Source organism: Tetrao urogallus (assembly GCF_951394365.1).
Source record: "Tetrao urogallus genome assembly, chromosome: 15".
Taxonomy (NCBI): domain Eukaryota; kingdom Metazoa; phylum Chordata; class Aves; order Galliformes; family Phasianidae; genus Tetrao; species Tetrao urogallus.
Genome location: NC_136828.1, coordinates 9221059 through 9240426, shown reverse-complemented (window position 1 = coordinate 9240426; position 19368 = coordinate 9221059). Strand labels below are relative to the sequence as shown.

Sequence of the window (19368 nt, the reverse complement as noted above, 5' to 3'; positions counted from 1 at the left end):
GGAAAGGTCATTAAAGGGGGATCTATGCAAGCAAGTGGAAATCAGTGATTGATGGTATCTTTAATGTTTCGGGGCCCAAACACGTGTACGTTTCCTTCTCAGATGGTGTAATGATGCTTGCAGGCACTGGGACGAGAGTTTAATGCGTGAAACCCAAGCATCCTCCTGCGGTGCAGGTGCACCTGCTCCAAGGCAATCTTTGATTTCTTCACTAATCTGGGCAGGGGTTGAAACATGTGCACAAATGCAGCCTGAAGGGAGAGTTCCCAGGGGTGGGATTGATGGGGATTATGTCTCATGCGGGAAGTTTGGCTTTCCCTGCACGGCTCCCCAGGGGCTGCTGAGCAGGCTGGGCATGGATTTCCCTGCAAAATGCCATCTTCCAGCTCACAGCCCTCCCTTGGGCTGGTTTTGTTCCTCCCTCCCTGTGCTGGTGGGTGGGTGAGCAATGCTGTGTGCAGTTCTGAAGCTCGTCTGAAACGTTCTGGCCTGTCTGGCTTTGACACTGTGATGGACCCCAGGGAAGGGCTTCAGTTTCCCATCCCATCGCTCTCTTTTTTTCTGAAGTCAGCTCCTGTATCAGGACCAGGAGAGGAGTGTGGATTTCACGTTTCAGCCCCATTTCACCCCCTTTCTTTTTTTCTTTTCTTTCCCCATTCAATGCATCACATTTAGGAACTCTTTCCATTCAGAATTCTAGCAACCAGCGCATTAAAACACTTGGGATTTCTACCAGAGTAAATGCCAGTGTGCCTACACTTATGCAAAGGAACAGACCAAGCCCAATAGCTGCTGGATGCCAAATCTAAGTGTAAGGGCACAGGCTGGATCTGAAGGACTTTCACCCAATCCAAATTGGTATGACTGTTGTCATAGTTGCCCCCAGGGAACATCCATCATCCCCTTGAAAGCTTCCCATATCCTACCACCCCAACACCCTTGTTTACAACCTGCTAGTTGAGAACCACTGCAGCAGAAATCTGCCTTTATACTTCTGACCACAGAAACCCACAGAGCTGGTGGGAGCCTTGTGGAGCTGTTCTGTTGCCTTAAAGCAACCCAGGGTAGAAGCAGCCCTGAGCTTTCTGGAGAAGCCTTTGGAGCAGGTCTTGCTGCACCATACCTGACTTCCAGCTGGGCTTCATTAAGAGAGATGCTGCGTGTGAGAGGTAAAATCATCCCTTCTGCCTTCCTGTGCAAGGAGTGGGTTCAGGCTCTGCTGCTGGAGTTTGATTGGCAGCAAGCGCTGGGCTGATCTCAAATATTGCTGGCTTTTTAAAAGGCATAATTATGTGATTCAATCTATATGTTTGATTTTCCTAATAATCCATTAGTGCAGGATGTAAAGACGGATGCTTCTTAGGAACGTGCAGAGGCAAAAGAATAGCAGTCCCTTTGTGCGAGCAAGCAGCATGGTAGGAAATAAGTGGTGCAAACAGATTCGTGCTGCTAATTTGTCTCAGAAGTGCTGTGTGACTCAAGATCCTTGTCTTGGTGTGGCTGTGCTCTGATGGCTTGAGGCAAGCAAGCAGAGCAGGGCAGCATTGCCTCTGTCCTCATTCCCCAGCATTTCAAGGCCAAGGCACCGTGTGAGGCTGTGGGCTTTTTGATGAGCGAGGTTTTTGTTTTTTCTCTCTTGCAGGCAGCAGAATTGCTGGTGGACCTGCACAGCCCTGAGTTGATGCATGCCCACCAGCACAGCATGCTGCTGGGACGTCGTGCAGCTCCTCGAGCCAGGAAAGCCATCAGGGATTTAATCTGTAAGCTGTAAAATTGTTTCTTCGTTAGTTGGAGTGTCAGGGAAAGGCTGCATGTGTGCACGCTTGCTCAGATATGTAAGGACTCAATTTTCAGCAGCACCTGCGTGTGTAGCTGTAGTAACACTGATACATGCTGGTAACTGCAGAAACGTGTGCGGAGGGATGGAGGTGATGGACCATGAGCCCACGGATCTGTAGTGGAGGCTGATGCCTTCGATGCAACCTGTGGCTTCGGTGATGTTTACTCTGGTTATTCCCAAGAGTTGTCTCTGTTCATTGCACATCACTTGTCAAGCCTCACAGCAGAGGTTTGCTGCCATCAGAGGCAGCGTGCCTGAATTTAGGTGGATTTTCATCATCTCCAACTAAAGTGACTCCTGCACCTCTTCCCTCCCAGCCTTTTTCTTTGTGGGATGCTGACATGGAGCATGCAGTTCCCTGTGTTACATACAGCCAAGCTTGCGACTGCTGTGCTGCAGCGCCGATCCCATCCAGATGTGTGCACTGAGCAAGAGTCAGTATGGATATGGCAGAACAGTGCCCAGTGCCCCAAGGTCCTCACTGCTTCTTGCTGCTGTTCCGTGACAACACCAACCCCAACAGATTGCACTGGACTTGGGTCTGCTGTCTGATCCCAGTCCTTGGGCAGCTGCAGAGCAGAGCTGGGTGTGATCTTGGGGCTGTTTTCCCATTGCTGCAGTCAGGAGATGTGGGCACTCCGTGAGCAGCGACCCTTCATAGGCACAAAGCAAGGTGAGCCCATGCACGTGCAGCAGCCTCATTGCACTGCTAATGGCCCTTTCACAGAGCTTTCTAATATGCATTTTATTTTCCATCAGCATCACAGGGCACACAGTGCTGCCGAGATGCTCACGTTAGGCCTAATTGGGTGCTGTTTGCAGAGCTTGGTGATGTTCTGTGCGAATGATTATCAGCACTGGAAATGTGGTGAGGTGTAACGGCATGTTGGGAAGCTGAGAGTAAATGGGGAATTAAGGTGGAGCTGCGTCTTGCAAGGGATCACAGACATATGGAATAAGTTACTGGGGAAGGTGGCTGGAGCAGAGCATAAGTGAGTCTGAGACATCTTGATTAGTTTCTGGAGGAAGGGATTGAAGAGTGTAGTGGAAAAGCAGGGAAACAGGATTTAAAGCACATTACCACTTTAATTTAAAAGTGCCCAAAGCAAGGAAATTCAGATTTAAAGCTGCCAATCCATCACTGGTGCACGCAGGTGTTGGAGCTGGGGTCTGTGTGCAGATGGGTCGGGGCTGTGCAGGCTCAGCCCCCCAGAGTGGGGCAGAACCCTTGGGGCAGTTGGAGGAGAAGTCTCAGCTTTGCCCCAGGACTTGAATGTACAGTGAGTGCACAACCCAGCAAAGTCCCATCCTTTTGTCACTGAAGCTGCTGTGTCCCATGTCCTTGATGCCCTCCTCAGGATCCCTTGCACCATTCTGGGAATGCTCCTGGCTGAAAGCACCGCACTTCACCATCCCCAGGAGCATCCCAGGTGCCCAGGGATGGGGTGACACAGGGAAGGGTTTCTTTTCTTCCCTCACCTTGTATTTGAGAGCCCTTCACAGGGAGGTGTTGCCACCATGCCCCGTTACAGATGTGTGAGCACGAGGCAGAAGTCTGTCATTTGGGGGATCCCTGTCCCTTCTTGCTGCTGCCTGTTGGATTGATGCACATCCTTCCCCAGTGCTGTGGTGCAATCAGCGTGCACCAAAACGACCACAAAGGTCCAGTGTTGCTCTCTGCTCATCAGAGCAGCTTCTCCCTGGGCAGCTCAGACCCTGGGCTGCAGAGCAGAGCCATCCTGAGGATTTCCTGGCGCAAAGTAACGTAAATCCTTCCGTGTTTCAAGTGCACACACAAGGTATTTTCCCTGTGACATGAGTAGAGGAGGGGAGAAAGATCGTTTAAGGCCGGAGTCTTGGGGAAGAAATGGTGCCAAAAGGTTTATAATAATGAGCAATAAATTCTTCCTCTAAATTCTCATCTGTTTCCTGCTGAGTGCTGCCCATCCTTCACACTCAGATGTGCTTTCAGAGGAAAGGGATCCCTTATCTCCAGATTGTGAGTAGTGAGTACACCGTTCGCTATCGCATCTCTTACATTTCATTTTATTTTTCACAGTTAGACCGAGGGTTTTTTAACCCTCTGCAGCAGCTTCTTGCAGAAACGAAGTGGTTTGTGTTGATCTCTTTGCATTTCTCTTGTTTTTGCCTGGATTCCTCGAAAAGTGTCATAACGTGGGTGGCATTTTAAAGGTTACTGGAAAGGGTGGGGATGTGATTAGCTAATAAGGGAGATGAACTTTCTGGCAGAAGTAATGAAGACTTTGAAGAAAACAGAATCTGGATGCCTGTGGTAAAATTGCATTAGATGTAATGAAATAAAAGTTGGAATTTGGGAGATCTTTGTAAATACAGAAAAAAAAAAAAGAAGAATCAAACGGATGTAGTTGTCATCTCAGTGACAAGCGTGCCCTGATCCTGGGCATTATGGCTCTGAAATTGAGAATAATTATTCTAATTTGTTTTATTACATTAGCGTGGGTAGGAGGGAAGAAAGGGAGCTTTCTTTTATGGCTTTCTCATTATTCAGAGGAAGGGCCAGACTCCTGACTCGGGCGCTGGGGCTTCATGGGAATTTTTGGAAAATGATGTCTGCAATGTTCTGACCTTTGCCGTCCCAGCTGCAGCCTCCTCCTCTCTGCAGGGATCCCACACTTGACTCCTTAGCAACCTCCTTTGTGCTTCTGATCTCTCTCCATTTGTCTAGTAATAGCCCTTGGCAGGAAGACGTGTTGTTCCTTCAGTGCCTCTAAAAGGCATGGAGCCGTTAATGCCAAGGACTTTTCAGAACCCCTTTCACCCACTGCTTACAGCTCGTCTTCAAAGTCAATCAAACGCTGCTGCTGCCGTGCTGCTTTCTCAAAGGGTCTTTCTGATAGCAGAGGGGGAAAAAGAACAGCAAATAGAGCAGGAGCGCACGCGGGTGACTTCTCTTCCAGAAACACACCAGTCCATTGGGATGCTGTGCCTTCACGGTGACTCCAGTTTAGCTGGGACAGGCTCACGATGCATCAAAACCTCCACAAGCAGAGCATCATCTGTTTGTCCCATTGCATCATCCATTTATCTTGTTGCACTGTTTGCTCACGTGCACTCTGCTCGCTTTGTGCAGGAATTGAGTTCCTGCTCAGCACTGTTGTGCTTTCTGGTCTCCCAGTCTGCATGGAGCTGCCCCACATGTGGGACTGGCTCTGTGTCCCCCCTGTGCATAGCAGTGGCCCTGTGCTCGCTCACAGGTGGGCTGTGCAGTTGGCTGCAGGGCATTGGAACAGGCAGCCCGGGGATGTGATGGGGTTTCTGTCCCTGAGAACGTGGAGACGTGGCACTCGGGGACGTGGTGGGATGGCTTGGGGTTGGACTTGGTGATCTGAGAGGGTTTTTCCAACCTTAACCGTTCTGTGATTCTAAATGTGGAGCCCTGTCCTGTAGCCTGCTGATGTTGGGAAGCCCATCACCTCGAACCTCAAGTGGTGCTGACAGATCAAAACTATAAACAGCAGTGCCACCTGAGGAGCGCGTGCTTGTCATTCTGGCTAAGGAAGTGCTGTTCCAGCCCGTTGTTTCTCTCTTTGCATGGAAGAAACAGGAGGGATTTGAATGACCAGCTGCTAATTTAAGGAGAGGTTGGTAGGAGCACCAGCTGCCAGCTCTTTTCAGAGCTTTAGCTTGCTGCTGGCAGTTGTAGAAGAGGGTTTCCCAAAAGCCTAATACCTGTGTCACATCCTCACTGTGTGGCATTTCTAAAAGCCAAGGGGCTCTGTGTGCAGAGCAAGATCTCAGCAGGCGTGCAGTGCTCTCGTGTCGGATCCCGAGTTGGAGAGCCGTGTCTGCCATGGAGCAGAGTTGCTTTGAGGCATTGGCTTTGGAATGTCTCTTCTTCAGTGAGTTTGGGGTCTAACTTACAGCTGGTTTGTCTTCAAAATGGGTTTGTATAGATTTGGATTTCAAAGAAGTGAAAGCCACATTATCTGTGGGTACGATGGAGCATGGGTTGGTGGGCAGTTGTGTGAGATGCGAGGTGCTCCACTGGATTTTCTCTGGCAGCAATCAATATTACAAGAAAAACTAAAATACCAGAACTGAGGGTCATCCTCTGAGATATTTCCTTTTTCAGCCAGCGTTTGAATCATGAAGTCACAGGATGGAGGTCTTTGGGTGGACTCTAAATTTATAACTCTGGTGCCCCATTCCCCGCCGCATCAATGCAGGGGTTGCAGACATAGCCACAGTCACCAGGCTCTTTCTCTTGCCGTGCTATTGGTCTGTCTGTACCATTTTTTTATTTTTTTTTCTCCAGAATTAATTTTGGGCTGAAAAAGTCTCAAAGAGCGCTTTGTTCCTCGTTGACACTCACTCCAGGGAAAAAGGGGGGGAAAAAAAAAAGGAAAAAAAAAAAAAAGGAAAAAAACCGTGGAAAATCTGACATGTGCATTGTAGAGAAAAATCAATAGATAGGGAGGAATATAATTATCCCCCACTCCTGAAAGAATTTTTAAAATATTTTTTGTAGCAGTGACTCATATCGGCTTAGTGCTTGAATGACATTTTAATTATTGCAGCTTTTTTTTTCATTTTGAATCACCAAAGTGCAGCAGCCGGAGAGGGGTGCAGCGGGGCAGGGCTGTCTGTGGGTTGTGGGATGGAAGGGGCTGCCTGTTGTTGCTGCCATCTGACCTGGCATTGCCAAAGAGCCCGGTGCTGAAAGGCAGCCGTGCAGCACGGAGCTGTGCAAAGCACCCATTGCCTGGTGCGTTTAATTAGGATCGGCTCGTTAGGAGGAGGATTGTAAGAGTGAATGCAGGAGGGAGCAGGGAGCCACATGCTGCTGAGGGATGCACTGCACGGCTGCGTGCACATCCCGTGCTGGTGGTAATGTGGAGTTTGTGTCGATTGTGTCTGCATGTGGGGGACGAGAAGGGCAGATGGGATCACTCCTGTGTCTGTGTCGTGTTCTGCTCCTTCTGAAAGCTGTCCAATCTGACCAGCAGAGCCTGCTGCAAGGTGGGCAGCAGCCTTGTAATGGGTGGGAAAGCTGTTGGTAAACTTCCTCTCTATGGCTTAATTTCCTCAGAAATTCCCCTTACTGTGTATTCTGCCAGTGATGGGGAACAAGAAGAGGTGTGTGAAGTGCTCAATCAAATGAGACTGGAATTGATGCGTTGGGAGCAAAGGGCTGATTTGGATTTCCACCCCCAAAGTGCCCTGGCTGCCAGTTGGCAAACTTAGCAGATGTGTTCAACCATCCACACAGATGGGATCTATAGAATGTATTGGGTCTGAAATAGAGTGCATTGGTCAGAAATAATGAGGCTACAGTTTATAGGAGGCTTACTGACTTCCATGAACTGAACCAGGTAGATGCCATGCTGCTCAGTCCAAGTCCTGCATCAGGCAGGCACGAACATGGATTTATTCAACGTGGGTTCTGCTAAGAATTTGTTGGGCAAGATTTTTTTTAATTATTATTATTATTATAGAATCAAAGAGTGATGTGAGTTGTAAGGGATCTCTAAAGGCCGTCTGGTCCCACTGCCTGCACTGAGCAGGGACACCACAGCTCCATCAGTGCTCAGAGCCCCGTTCAGCCTGACTGTGGGTGTGCAGGGATGGGACAGGACAGCAGGGTGGTTCTGGTGATGAAAACCATTATTAAAAAAAAAAAAAAAAAAAAAAAAGGCATTTCATTTGGATACTATTAATATAAGTAGTAATAATAAAAAGTCTTAAATGTAGTTTTCCTTCAAGATGTGCTGCACCTGAATTGCACACCCAGGGCTGTGGTAGGGGCAGGTGCTGCGGCTGTGCAGTAAATCAGCAGCGGGATCTCAGCTCCCCCTTCCTGGGCCTTGCTGCTGCTCAGAGGGGCTCTGCAGCCCCGTCCCATTGGTATGAATTTAATAATTCTGGTTAGAGCTGGATTCAAAGCAAGGCCACAGGGCCAAAAGGGCAATTGCTGGTTCAGTTCACCACCTGTTTCCTTCCCTTTGGCTTCTATTTAATTTGTATCACTGAATACCTTTCTCTTCTGATACAGAGGGCTTTGAAAGTGCCTGCACCCACCCCCTGTGTGCAAACAGAGCAGTGTTTCTGCTGGTGTCCTCCTGTGCTGGGGCTGTTTGCGAGCAGGCACCTCCAGCACTGGGGAAAGCAAGTCAACTTCGAACGCTGTGTCCCTGCCCTCCAGCACAATCTACCCCTTTTTATTTGATCTGATGGGAAAACTCAACAATGTTTTGGAAATCGTTACTTCTTCCCCACTAGGCTCCCATCTTTTGTCAAAATAGGTGCAGAAATTCAAGTTTTTAGATAAAGCTCTGCTAGCAAAATGTGGGAACTTCTAAATGTGGCAGCTTGAAAGGAAAATCTTCTCTATTTATTTCAGAATAACTCAGCTCACACACAGGACTGGCTAGTCAGGGGTTAACAGAGGCTGTGCTAGGAAATACTCTGCTTAGTGCCTGCCTGTGAGCATGGACGGCTCCAGCCACAAGCAATTAGTGCAGAGCTAATGGGTCAATGCTTGTGCTGTATCAAAAAGGATGTGGTATGTGGGGATGCTGGAACACCAGGGGGAAAATTAAAGCGGGGAGGATAGAAGGGGACATGATACTGAATTTGGCTTTGGTGGAACTGGTACGGCCTAAGAGTTTTTCCTCCTTTTATTTAAGAAACAAACAAAAAACAAGGTTTGAGATAGCTCTTGTGTTAATGGGACAGATACAGCCAAGGAGGGTTTGAGGCTACAGAGCTGTCTAAATAAATTTTCTTGTACTTTGGGTATTGGTCAGATCCTGCTCTCAAAAAATGGCCTCAAAGTGCTGGAGAATCCCTTTGTAAAAGTCCTGGTCTTTCTCACAGGTATTGCCTCCAATGTGGCCTTAATGCATTGAGACACAGGGCTTGTTCCTAATTCAGCTGCCACCCACTGATCTGTGGGGCTCGATCTCAATCACAGGCTTAAAAGCTGAACGCTTTGGGCTGCACTGAGCTGGGGAAGGGCCACTTCCCTTTATCCTTTTCTTTTGCTTACAAGTGGCAGCTGAAGGGGTGGGGACTGCAATGGGATCCCAGCTCAGCTTAGTGTCTGCCCCAGATGCTCCATGTGTGATGCTTTCAGTCTGGATCCAAATGATAGGGGTTCTCCCAGTGCTGATGCACCCTGATGCTGTCCCGTGCCCTCAGGCTCCTTTTCCTCCTGGTCCCTGCCCTAACACAGGGCAATTCAGGTACGTCAGAGATGCACAAGCCCCTGCCTGTCTGTGAGTGAGGGACGGGTTTTTTTCCCTATACTTTGATCTGTATTATGGCAGCATAATCTGCTGCAGCTGTGGAGTTTAGGCCGGTTCATACATACAGAGAAATCTTGAGAGTGGCTTGGGAAAATTGTTAGCAGGCTGAAAGCAATCCAGCGGCTGGGAGATGCTGGCAGATGTGAGGATCCCCATCTCCTTCTCCCTCCTCCTCTGCCACCTGAGCTCACAGAGACCTCAGGCATCCTTTTATTCCACTTCTCTCCTGATGCTTCTCTGGTTGCTGCTGTCTGAGGATGAAGCGGTTATCGGTGTGTTGGCAGTGGTTGGGCTGTGTGCAGTCCCCGCTGCTTGCTGTGCCCCAGTGTGTTGCAGGACACAGGCAGGCACAGCAGCTTTGTGGGCTGATAGGTGTGCAATGGCTCTGTGCTGCCTGCATGCCCCAGGATTACTTATTTATTCTTGCTGCATTACATAAATAAGTAACCCCCAACCCCTGCAGACATTGCCTCACTTGATGTTGTGTGCTTATCCTGGCAGCTTTTGCACAGAAGGAATTAGACAGTTTGAGCTCTTAGTGCATTTTGAAAGAGGCTGTGGCCAACAGATGGTTCCATCCTGAGGTTCTTTTGGTGTCTGTGTTCTGTCTGCCCCATAGACTGAAGTGCTGTCAGTGCCAGCATCCTCTCCAGCACAGTGGATGCAAAACATGAGCTTCCCTTGACCCAGTGCAGCCACTCTCCAGCTCCTGTGTGTTTTCTACATCTACCTGCTTTGTTGGTACTTAAATTAGAAGACAAACCCCATTATGCTTTCTATTTCAAGGACCCGTTTCCTTTATTTCACATCACTCCATCTGCCCTGCAGTCAGGTCTCGGGCTGCGCAGCCTTTCTGTTCCATCTCTGTGTGATGTGAGGCTGAACCTCAGGTTGGTTACAGGGATGTAAGATGGCATTTCTTAGGCTGTTTGTATCTTCAGAAGAATGTGAACAAACATTAAAAAAAAATAAAAATCAGCAGAATCCATGTCATTGGGGCAGGGTGTGAACCAACGGGTTCCACCTGAGCACAAGGTGGAGATGTCTGAGCTCGGGTATCAGTGATGCACTCTGTTCAGTGGTCCGGGTTCTTTCAGCCACTGGAGAACCCAGAATGGGATCTGGGAACAGCAGCGGTGTGAGAAGGACCTGAAGCGCCCCATTATCGTGGAAACGTTCTGTGCTGAAAGCAGTTTGATATTAAGAGCTTGAAGTGATTTTCCTGTTCGATAGCTTTATAGTAAACAAAACGTGATTAATTCCCTTCGTGACTCATTGCAGGAGAGGTTTTGAGTTTTATTACAGCCTTTTTCTATTGAATCCTTGCTTTAATTATCTAGGCAGAATAACAGAGCGCGGTAAGAACTCGCACAAGGCGGGGGGAAGGTCATAGAGATAGCTGTCCTTTAGTCCCTGCACAGAGCCTTTCTTTGCGTCCTTTCTGCCCTGACAGCGCTGTCGGCTGCAGCGCATCCTGCCCGATGCTATCACTGCATCCTGTAACTCTAGAAACAATCCCAGAGGCTGAGTGAGCACAGCAGGTCGGGGGGGGCTGGACAGCTGCTGCTGCCAGGAGCCTGTGCTGCCCTGGAGCAGGAATGAGGGGAAATGCAGCCCTCGCTACCAGGGCAGCCCCCAGCCTGTTTTCCCATCCTGCAGCTCCCCTCTTTTATGATTGGACCAGCTCCGCTTGGCTATTTGGTGGTGGTGCTGGAGGGGCTGTCCCATTGCTGCATCACTCACTGTTATATCCTCTGCTCCTTTTACCTGGTTGCAAACGCATTGCTTTTCCCTGTAGCATTGGCAGCAGTTACCTCTCAGGAGGTGTTTTTCTTGTCACTGATGGTTTCATAGACTCACAGAGTCTTCAAGGTTGGAAAAGACTTCTCAAATAAGTCCAAGCCATCCCACTGGCAGCCCACCAGCCATGGCCCTCAGTGCCACATCTCCATGGTTTTCAAACGCTTCCAGAGATGGTGACCCCACCACCTCCCTGTTGTGAGGGCTCTTAGGGATGATGCTCTCTAGCTTGCATTTTCTGGATCTTGCAGGGCTGCCCTGCATGCAGTTGGCCTTGGGGCTGCCATCCTGTTCCACGGGACGTGCTGCCTGTAGCTGAGGCATCTGCTGGGTTCCCCAGGTCCATTCCTGATTAAAAATGATAAAAGTTGCTGGAGTCCATGATGGTTCCTGTTTACTGTCCTCTGCAATTAACATTAATGTGAAAAATATTTCATTTTTGGAAAAGGGGAGAAATGGAGGAAAAAAAAGAAAAAAGATTGCAGCAGCAGATGGGCAAAATCTGCTCAATCCAAGCACCAGATACAACTTCAGGCTGTGAGTAGCCCTGCTGAAAGCAGTGGGGTCACTTCATTCACAGTGACATGCGTCGAAGCATCATCTGCTGTGAGGCTCAGACCAGGAGAGGTACAGATTTCCTGTTAGTTTGTGTCTGATGATCTTGTAGCTATTCCTGTGCATCGTGTTTGGCTCAGGAAGTCAGCACTGGGTTAAGTCTGAGGTACAACTAATTTACATCATCTGATGGCACGTGTTTGGGACAGAATGCCAAACATTAAGTGATCTGCTCATGGCAGAGCCTGCAGAAGCTAAAGAAGAGTTCTCACTGTCTCACTTGAGGATTTGGGGGTATTTGTGGATATTTATTGAGAGCTCTGGGCGGTTGCTGGGGGTACTCAGCTCCCTAAACTTTGGGATTTTGCTGAGCTCTGCTAAACTGTTCAGTGCTGTGAGTGAAGAGTTTTATGGAATTTGGATGAATCTGCTCAGCCGGGCTGTACCACAGCACTGTGACCTTCTCCTCCTCTGAGCTGTCAGGAAAAGGAATAAAAAAGAAAAAGGAACAAGGGTAGGATTGGGTCCTTACAGAAACTCAGCAGATTTTTCTGCTAAAGAAGGCAGGAACATTACAATTAGGGGCAATGTCAGAGGTAGGCAAATAGCCCTTGATTGTATGCAGATGATAGAGCTGGTTCAGTCTTTTGACTAGCGAAGCTTTCCTCAATTTGGGATATTGTGATCCTAATCAGAAACCTTTAGCTGTACATCAAAGCCCCCATAGCTTGGGGCTGGCATGGGCTGATTGCAGGGCTTCCTGCTCATCCCTGCCCAGGTGTCCTTCCTGCCGTGGCCGACTGATTCCTTTTTAGTCCTCATCACCAAGGCAAAGAAATTTAATCCCAATATTGCTGCCAGCCCTGGAATGGACCCACTGGTTTGGAAATGTCAGCCTCCTGTTGCCTTGAAATATCAGTGTGCACAGCCTCTGCTACCTGCTAATTTCACTGCCAACCTCTAACCCGAGGTAGAGCAGGCCTGTCATTAGCACATTCATCTGTGTTTAGATCTGTCAGCTTCCTTCCCCTTCTCCTCTTTTGTTTCTCTAATTACTTTGATTGCATCTCTGCATCCAGCTCAGGGCTCAGGTGGCTGCTGAAGCTGCGTGGTCCTGTGCCAGCGTCCCTCTCCTATAGGAGTACTTTAAAGAGGGAGAGAATTGGGTCTGGATTTTAAAGTCACAAAACCTGCCGTATGTAGGTTTGCAGGTGACTTTTCACTCTGTTTCAGAGCAGTGTCAGAGCCCAGTTCTCACAGAATCACAGAATTGTAGGGGTTGGAAGGGACCTCCAGAGATCATCGAGTCCATCCCCCCTGCCAAAGCAGGTTCCTTTCCTGGCCACAGTTCTTCCTTATCCTAAATGTTTCACACTGGAGCAGGCAAGTGGCTGAAGATGGGTAACAGAAATGTTTGGGAATGGGCTCCCCGCTCCACCATTGCACTCTTAGGGCTGAGGCCAGCTCTCGGGGTGCTCTTCCAGCCGCACTGCCCAACCCTGTTGTCATCCATCAGTGAGGTCCTGAGCACCTCCTGCTCTGCTCCTCAGAGGTGCGTTTGGAAATGAATGCTTTCCATTTCCCTGGCAAGCTGTGCTCCGAGTGGCCCTCCTACTGTGCAGGTACCATCAGAAGCCATGTGGCAGCTAAAGAGCATTTGCTCAGAGCCCTCTCCTGTTGGGACAACATCTGGGCTCTGGGTACAGATGTGCCATGAGGGTGATGCCTCTTCCAGCCTTGCACTTCCAACTGGTTCTGGTAGTGCTGTCCCTGTGCTGTAACCAGAGCTGCCGACATCTAGAGATAATAATTTGGCATGCAGGATTGAATAAAATATTCCTAATGCTGGTTTTTTTGTGTTTGTTTTTCCAGGGATTGATTAAAATTCGAGGGGATCACTGCTGGAGAGACTTAACTTGCATGAATTATCACTATGAGGTGAGCAATTTGCACTTTAAAACTGTTTTTTCTTGCCTGCTTTGTTTTGGTGGATTTTTCTGTAGCCTTTTCTTTACTACTAGGCAGTTCTCCATGTTGGTCTTCTTTTATTGTTGCCTTCAGCCTATAGCCATGCTGTCAGCATTCATGTGCCAGCTCATTGATGCTGTTTTTCCCAACAACAGTCCTCAGAGAGCAATTTCTGTCCTCCCCCACTGCCATGGACTCTCGGGGATAAATGTGAACTGCACAGAGAACTCCCTTTGTAAAAGCAGGGAAAGGGAAGAACAGAAAGGACTTTCCTGTAGCACTGTGCTGCATGCTTTCTGCCAACATTTCACTTTATTCCAAAACTCAGACATATGCAGGCAGAAATAGAGCATCTCAGTGCTATCCAAGATGCTGAGCACTGGTTGTTGGCAATTCAGAATTATGCAGCTTTATCTTTCTGACATCTGTTCCAGTGATTGCGTTACGTTCTGATTATAAACTGCGGTTTGTATTCTGGCTCTGTTCTTTGATTTTAGGGAGAGGGAGCTCAGCTTCCTCTCTGTTTTTACCTATAGTTTTGCATTTGCATTTTGTATAAACAGAGATCAAAAGGTAAGAAATTGCTGTGTACAGGGACTCTCTCCTGAGGAAGTCCTGGCTCCCTACGAAATAAGCAGTACTGTGAGGGACAGTGCCCTTCTGCAGTTAGTGTTGGAGCCACTGAGTCACAGTGCTGGGGATCTGTGCTCTGTGCCCATATGAGGAGCAGGGAGCACTTCACATCTGTGTGCACAGAGCTGCAGTGATCAGCCCTGATCTCTGGTGTGGGTTCTGTGCTGTGTTTGTCCCTAGGGGTGGACCTTTGGGGTGATGTCCTCAGTAGACCATCATCACGTCTGGAAACCATTTTCCCTTTCCAATTAAATCTGATGGATTCTGACTTCCCTGACCTGCAGAACGTGTTCCAAGGTGTTGCCTATGGATGGCTTTTTACAGGGGAGGCACTGAGCAGCAGCCTTGGGGGTGCTCATACAGCATCTCCCTTTTCACAACTGTGTGATAAGAACTGCCTGTGAGTGCTGGGGACTGAGTTACCAATCCTGTTACAGGATCAGGATTCCTCTTTCCAAAACAGGAAAAATTCCATCATTTTTACCAGGTACCAGTACCCCATCCTGTAGCAACCAGCCTGCATAATCCCCAAGACTTCAAATGAAAACCAGAATCAGTTCTATAACCCAGAAGGCTAATGAAGACCATTCCCATCCTACCCATAAGGCAGGATCCCCACTGAAGTAATTGTGAACAGGGGGCAGATCACATTATCAATATCAATTATTTTAATCCACACCGAAGAAGCTGTAATAAAGGGAAATTGAAAGAGGCCAGCATTCTTCTACCAATGCTACAGATTCACCTGTTGAGCTGAGTCCTCTGCATGCCCTGTTCTCACAGTGCAGAGTGGAAATACTTTGGGGACCCTGGGCTTGGTATGAGGTGGGGGAGGAAGTCCCAGTAATTTGGGGCTTACTGAAGTCCTCAGAAGTCCACATAATCTGGTCCTGGTAAAGTTTCGCTGTAGCTGGTGGCTTGCAATAGCCAGAACTTTGCCCATCTCCTTAAGTGCAGCCACATGAATCCAGTTGAGAAGGACAAGGGATGTATGGCAGGGAGAAAGCTGTTCCAGGTAGGTTACAGTGCAAGTCCCCAAATTCCAACCAGTCAATGAGAGAAAGTTGAGGGTGAGGCTGAAGATACCTCTGCAAGAGGAGGAGGCAGCTGCAAATCTGCTCGTCATTAGGATGATAAAACTGGGTATTGGATCAGCCGTAGTGGAGCTGGGCCAAAAGGAGTCTGTGTGATGTATGTTGGCCACCCCAGCTCTCGTGTTCCAGCCCGGAATTGCAGTCCAAAACCTACATGTGCTCCTCTGCCAAGAGAATTAATGAGAACACATGGCCTCCATCTCCCGCGTGCTGAGCGCGCCCCGCACTATTTATTTGCAGTAGGACCAGCAGCCATGCTTGTGGAAAATAACATTTCCACTTGTGTCAGGAGTCGTGTGTGAAATAGTAAAAAATTGTTACGGCTCGGGTAATTAAACGGAGCGTAATTTTCATCCCTTTTTCCTTTCTGATGTGCGGGGCCTTAGTCCAAACCTTTATGGAGATCTGTTCCCCAAATGAAGCCTCTCTGTGTTGAGGGCTTACGATCTGTGACGCTGTGGAGTTTGGAGAGGGAAATGGCAGAACGCATGGTTTACATAGGAAAGGTATTTTCCTACCAATGCAACACCCCTTGGATCCCTGAGGAGTCTGTGTGCTGCAGCATGGAGACAGAGTCTGATGGAGAGAAATTCAAGTGGTGTTGCCTTGCTACCTGCAGATGTGTGCAGGGCTGGGAGGTGCTGGGTGGGGGTCTGGGCTCTGGCATTCGTTGGGTTCTATTTCTCATTCCTTGGCTTTGCAGCCGTTCCACTGCTGGCTGTGGTTAGGGGGCTGTTTATCCTGTAAGAAGTCCTGGTTGCAAGAAGATTTTGCACAGTGGGACTTGATCATGCTGCTGTTGACACAGAGGGAAGCTGCCTCTGGTTTGTAGGTCTGTTTGTCATCATTAAGCATTTCTCTGCTATGTACACGATGGTTTACAAATGCATGTGCAGTGGTTTACAGAATGCAGCTCGATTTCTGCTTCCACAGGAGCACATGGCACAGATCTGACCGCAGAGGAGCCCTCTGCAAAGAGCCTAGCAGCAGCCTGCAGCTACAGGAGGCTTTGGGCTGCTGCAGGTGCTTCTGCAGCTTGCAGGGTATTGCCTGGGCATGGGCTGGAGCAGCTTTCAGCCTAGGTAGGTACCAGGAAGGGGAACGCCGACCTGCTCTCACAGCTCCATCAGGCTTTCTGTGGCCTTCCCCCGCTCTCATTCTGGGTGAGCTGCCTTGCTGGCACAAGCACAATGCCTTAACATACTCCAAATGGAGAAAACCCTTAGTGCCAGCCCTGCGTTTAGGACCTCCTCCCAGACCTGCAGCTCCCCAACACGCTCACAGCACCGAGCACCTTGCAGCCACATGTCTTTTCACAGGGAGGTTTGAGTGGCAAAGGCAGGAGATGAGCGTTTCTGACTTGGACTTGCACCCAAATGGAGCCAGGGTTTGGGATGCTGGTGGTGGTCTTGGCAGAGTGGCTAAGGAGAAAATCTTTGGGCTTTAGAAACGGTGAAGTCTTACGTGGTTGCATCCATCGCATCTCCCCGTACCCAGCATGGAGCTACATGCTGCGGGATGCAACCTGCGATGCGTTTTATGGTGGCTGCCAAAGTACTGTTGCTTTTTAATTACAGACAGATATCTCATAAAACCCAGCCACCAACTGGTGAGAACAGCTGCTGGAGCAGCTGCACAGGGAGCAGGGAGTCCCGCTGGGCAGCTGCCTTCATCACCTCCTCCTTTCTGCTCTGTGCCATAACCCCATGGGGTGCTTACATGTGTTCCAGGGTCACTCTCTCTGAGCAGGTGCCAGCCCTGGTACACACCGGGTAGGGAACCTCTCTGTGCCCAGCTGGAGCAACTTGTATTTTATTTCTTTTAATGCAAAGAATTTAAGTGCACTTTTGAATGATGCACCTTTTATCAAAGAGTTTCTGAGCGTCATACAAGCAAGCAAACCTTCCACTGAGACAGGGATCATAGGATGGTATGGATTGAAAGGGCCCTCAAGGTGAGATGGATGAATAAAAAAATAAAATAATTAAAATACCCCTAAATCAGGGAAGTCTTTGCCAGCACTGGGAGTGAGCTCCAGGATTTCCTTCCTACTCTCGGGGTGCTCAGGGTAACCCCATGCAGAATCCTTCCAAGGACTGTGTTGAGCTGCTCAATCCCAACCAAAGGTGCACTTCAGTTCTCCTGACTCTGTCAGTGTTGCTGCAGTAGAGCTTTGTTCTTTGTGTAAGATGCTGTGCGCATAAAGGTCACTTCTTCTGATTTGTACAAATTATTGCTAATTATTCTGGAACTGTTTTTCTTAAATGGAGGCTGTCAGTCACGGCTGCAGCTTCCAGCAGCTCTCCAGTTCCTAGAGAAGCTCTCTGGAGCATGGTGTCTTTTGTGCCTAATTACAGGGCTGCTGACTGATAGCTGTGCTGATAAGGGTGAGAAATAAGGAGGCTGGAGCTGCTCTTTAAACGCCTCCTGATTTCCTTGCTCCATTCTCTTCAGTGTATTGGATCTTGTAAGACTTTAATCTAGCTTTTTTTTCCTAGCTATTGTGAAGCAAAGAGGAAAGCTGTCAACAAATTACTATCAACAAGAAAATAGTTTCTGTCTTAGAATTGTAGTCTGGTAGAGATGTAAGCTCATAGAATCGTGGGTTCTATGATATGAATTATTTCCCAGCTTACTCAGTAGAAATGCCATGAGGAGTACAGGTCCAGTAATGCCCCTGACACCATATCCTCACTTCACAGCCTGGAGGGCTGCAAGTAAATGCTGTATGCTCTGTACCTTAAGAATACAAAGTCTTTTTGAAATCGATTTTAGTTTGGATTGATGAATATTTGCTTTGAACTGAAATTTATTATCAGTTACCAACTTGAAATTAAATGGGTCTGTAATCAGAATAGCCCAGGCTATCAGCTGCATTGACAGAGAACAAAATAGGTGCAGCTATTTGGACAGGAGTTGGACTCAGTGATCCTTACAGGTTCCTTCCAGCTCAGGATGTTTAGTGATTATGTGTGACTCTGGGTTTTAAAGCAGAAGGCAGTACGAGGGTGTGAGGTGTAAACAGGAGTGATCTCGGTGTTCAGCACTGGTGCAAACGCAGGTGGGGAACCCTGGCTGTGTGTACATTGGAGGCTGGAGCTGAGCAGTACGGGCACTGCGTGACCTCTCTGCTGCCAGTTGTGATTTCTTCATCTTTCAGTAAAGAGAATTTTGCCTTACGAAATCCTCGTGCTGACAGTAAGGCACTGACGCACACCGCGTGCTGCCAGGCGGCTCTGCGTCTCTGCGTGGGCTCTTCTTTTCCACACCAGCCCTCAGACTGTGCACCCCACCCAGAAGTTCTAGTGCTTTTTTTTTGGTTTGCTTTAATCTTTTTCTCATCCAAAATGGACTTCATTGCAGAAGCTGCTGCAGAATTGGCCCAAACGCAGAGGGTTCACAAGGGGAGGGCTGGAGAAGAGCCGTGGAGCCGGTGGGTGTGCTGTGGGTCCTGGGCTGCACACAGCCCATCACTACTTGAAATGGTAAAATCTGTGCTCCAGCAGGTGGGTTTCTGTGATTTAAGGAGCAAAAGCAGTTGTCCTGTAGAAGCCAAAGCCACTGTTCAGTCTTTGCAGAGAGAGGGACACGCAGTTCTGCCTGGGGCAGATTATGGTGCAGGTTGTGTTCATCTCCAGTTGCAAAAACAAACTGTTCTCTGCGCTGAGGCAGCCGATACCAGAAGGAAAAGCACACTTCTGTGCAGCTTTTTTTTTTTTTGTTCCATTTGGTCATAAGTTTTGAAAAATGACCTTTTCTGAGGCATAATTGAAAAACCAGTTGTGCTTCTTCACACGTATTGAAGGGCCACTTAGCGTGGGTCTGAAGCTGAGGATTAGGTGCTTTCTTCTGGGTTTTGGTGATTTGCATGATGTCAGTGGAAGAAGGGCTAATTCTTGACCTTGCCTGCGATCAATTAAGTAACAAGATCCATCATAAGGTAAGTGCATGAAGCAATAGTATTGGCAGATGAATGTCAACACGACATCAAAAGCTTATTACAGTGTATCTGGATTTTGTATCAGGCTCTGCGGGAAGGTCTCTATCTGAGACAGGTTTTCAGATGAATCCCAGGTGTTCTCTCTGTAAGTTGTGTTTGAATGAAGTTTGCTGGAAATGTTTGTTCCCCCCAACTTTGGGCTGAGCTCTGTTGTTCTGATAACAGTTAAACACAGTGGTTGCTTGGAAA

General features: G+C 48.4%; 1 protein-coding gene across 1 annotated transcript in view; it reads left to right on the top strand.

Moving 5' to 3' along the window:
* Positions 1-19368, top strand: part of LMF1 (lipase maturation factor 1) — a gene marked incomplete at its 5' end in the record, with an annotated part of 160126 nt that overhangs the window by 48823 nt on the left and 91935 nt on the right. Inside the window, one exon of the mRNA XM_079542668.1 lies at positions 13357-13422. Within this exon, the coding sequence (XP_079398794.1) occupies positions 13357-13422 (66 nt within the window). The remainder of the gene's footprint in view (positions 1-13356; positions 13423-19368) is intronic.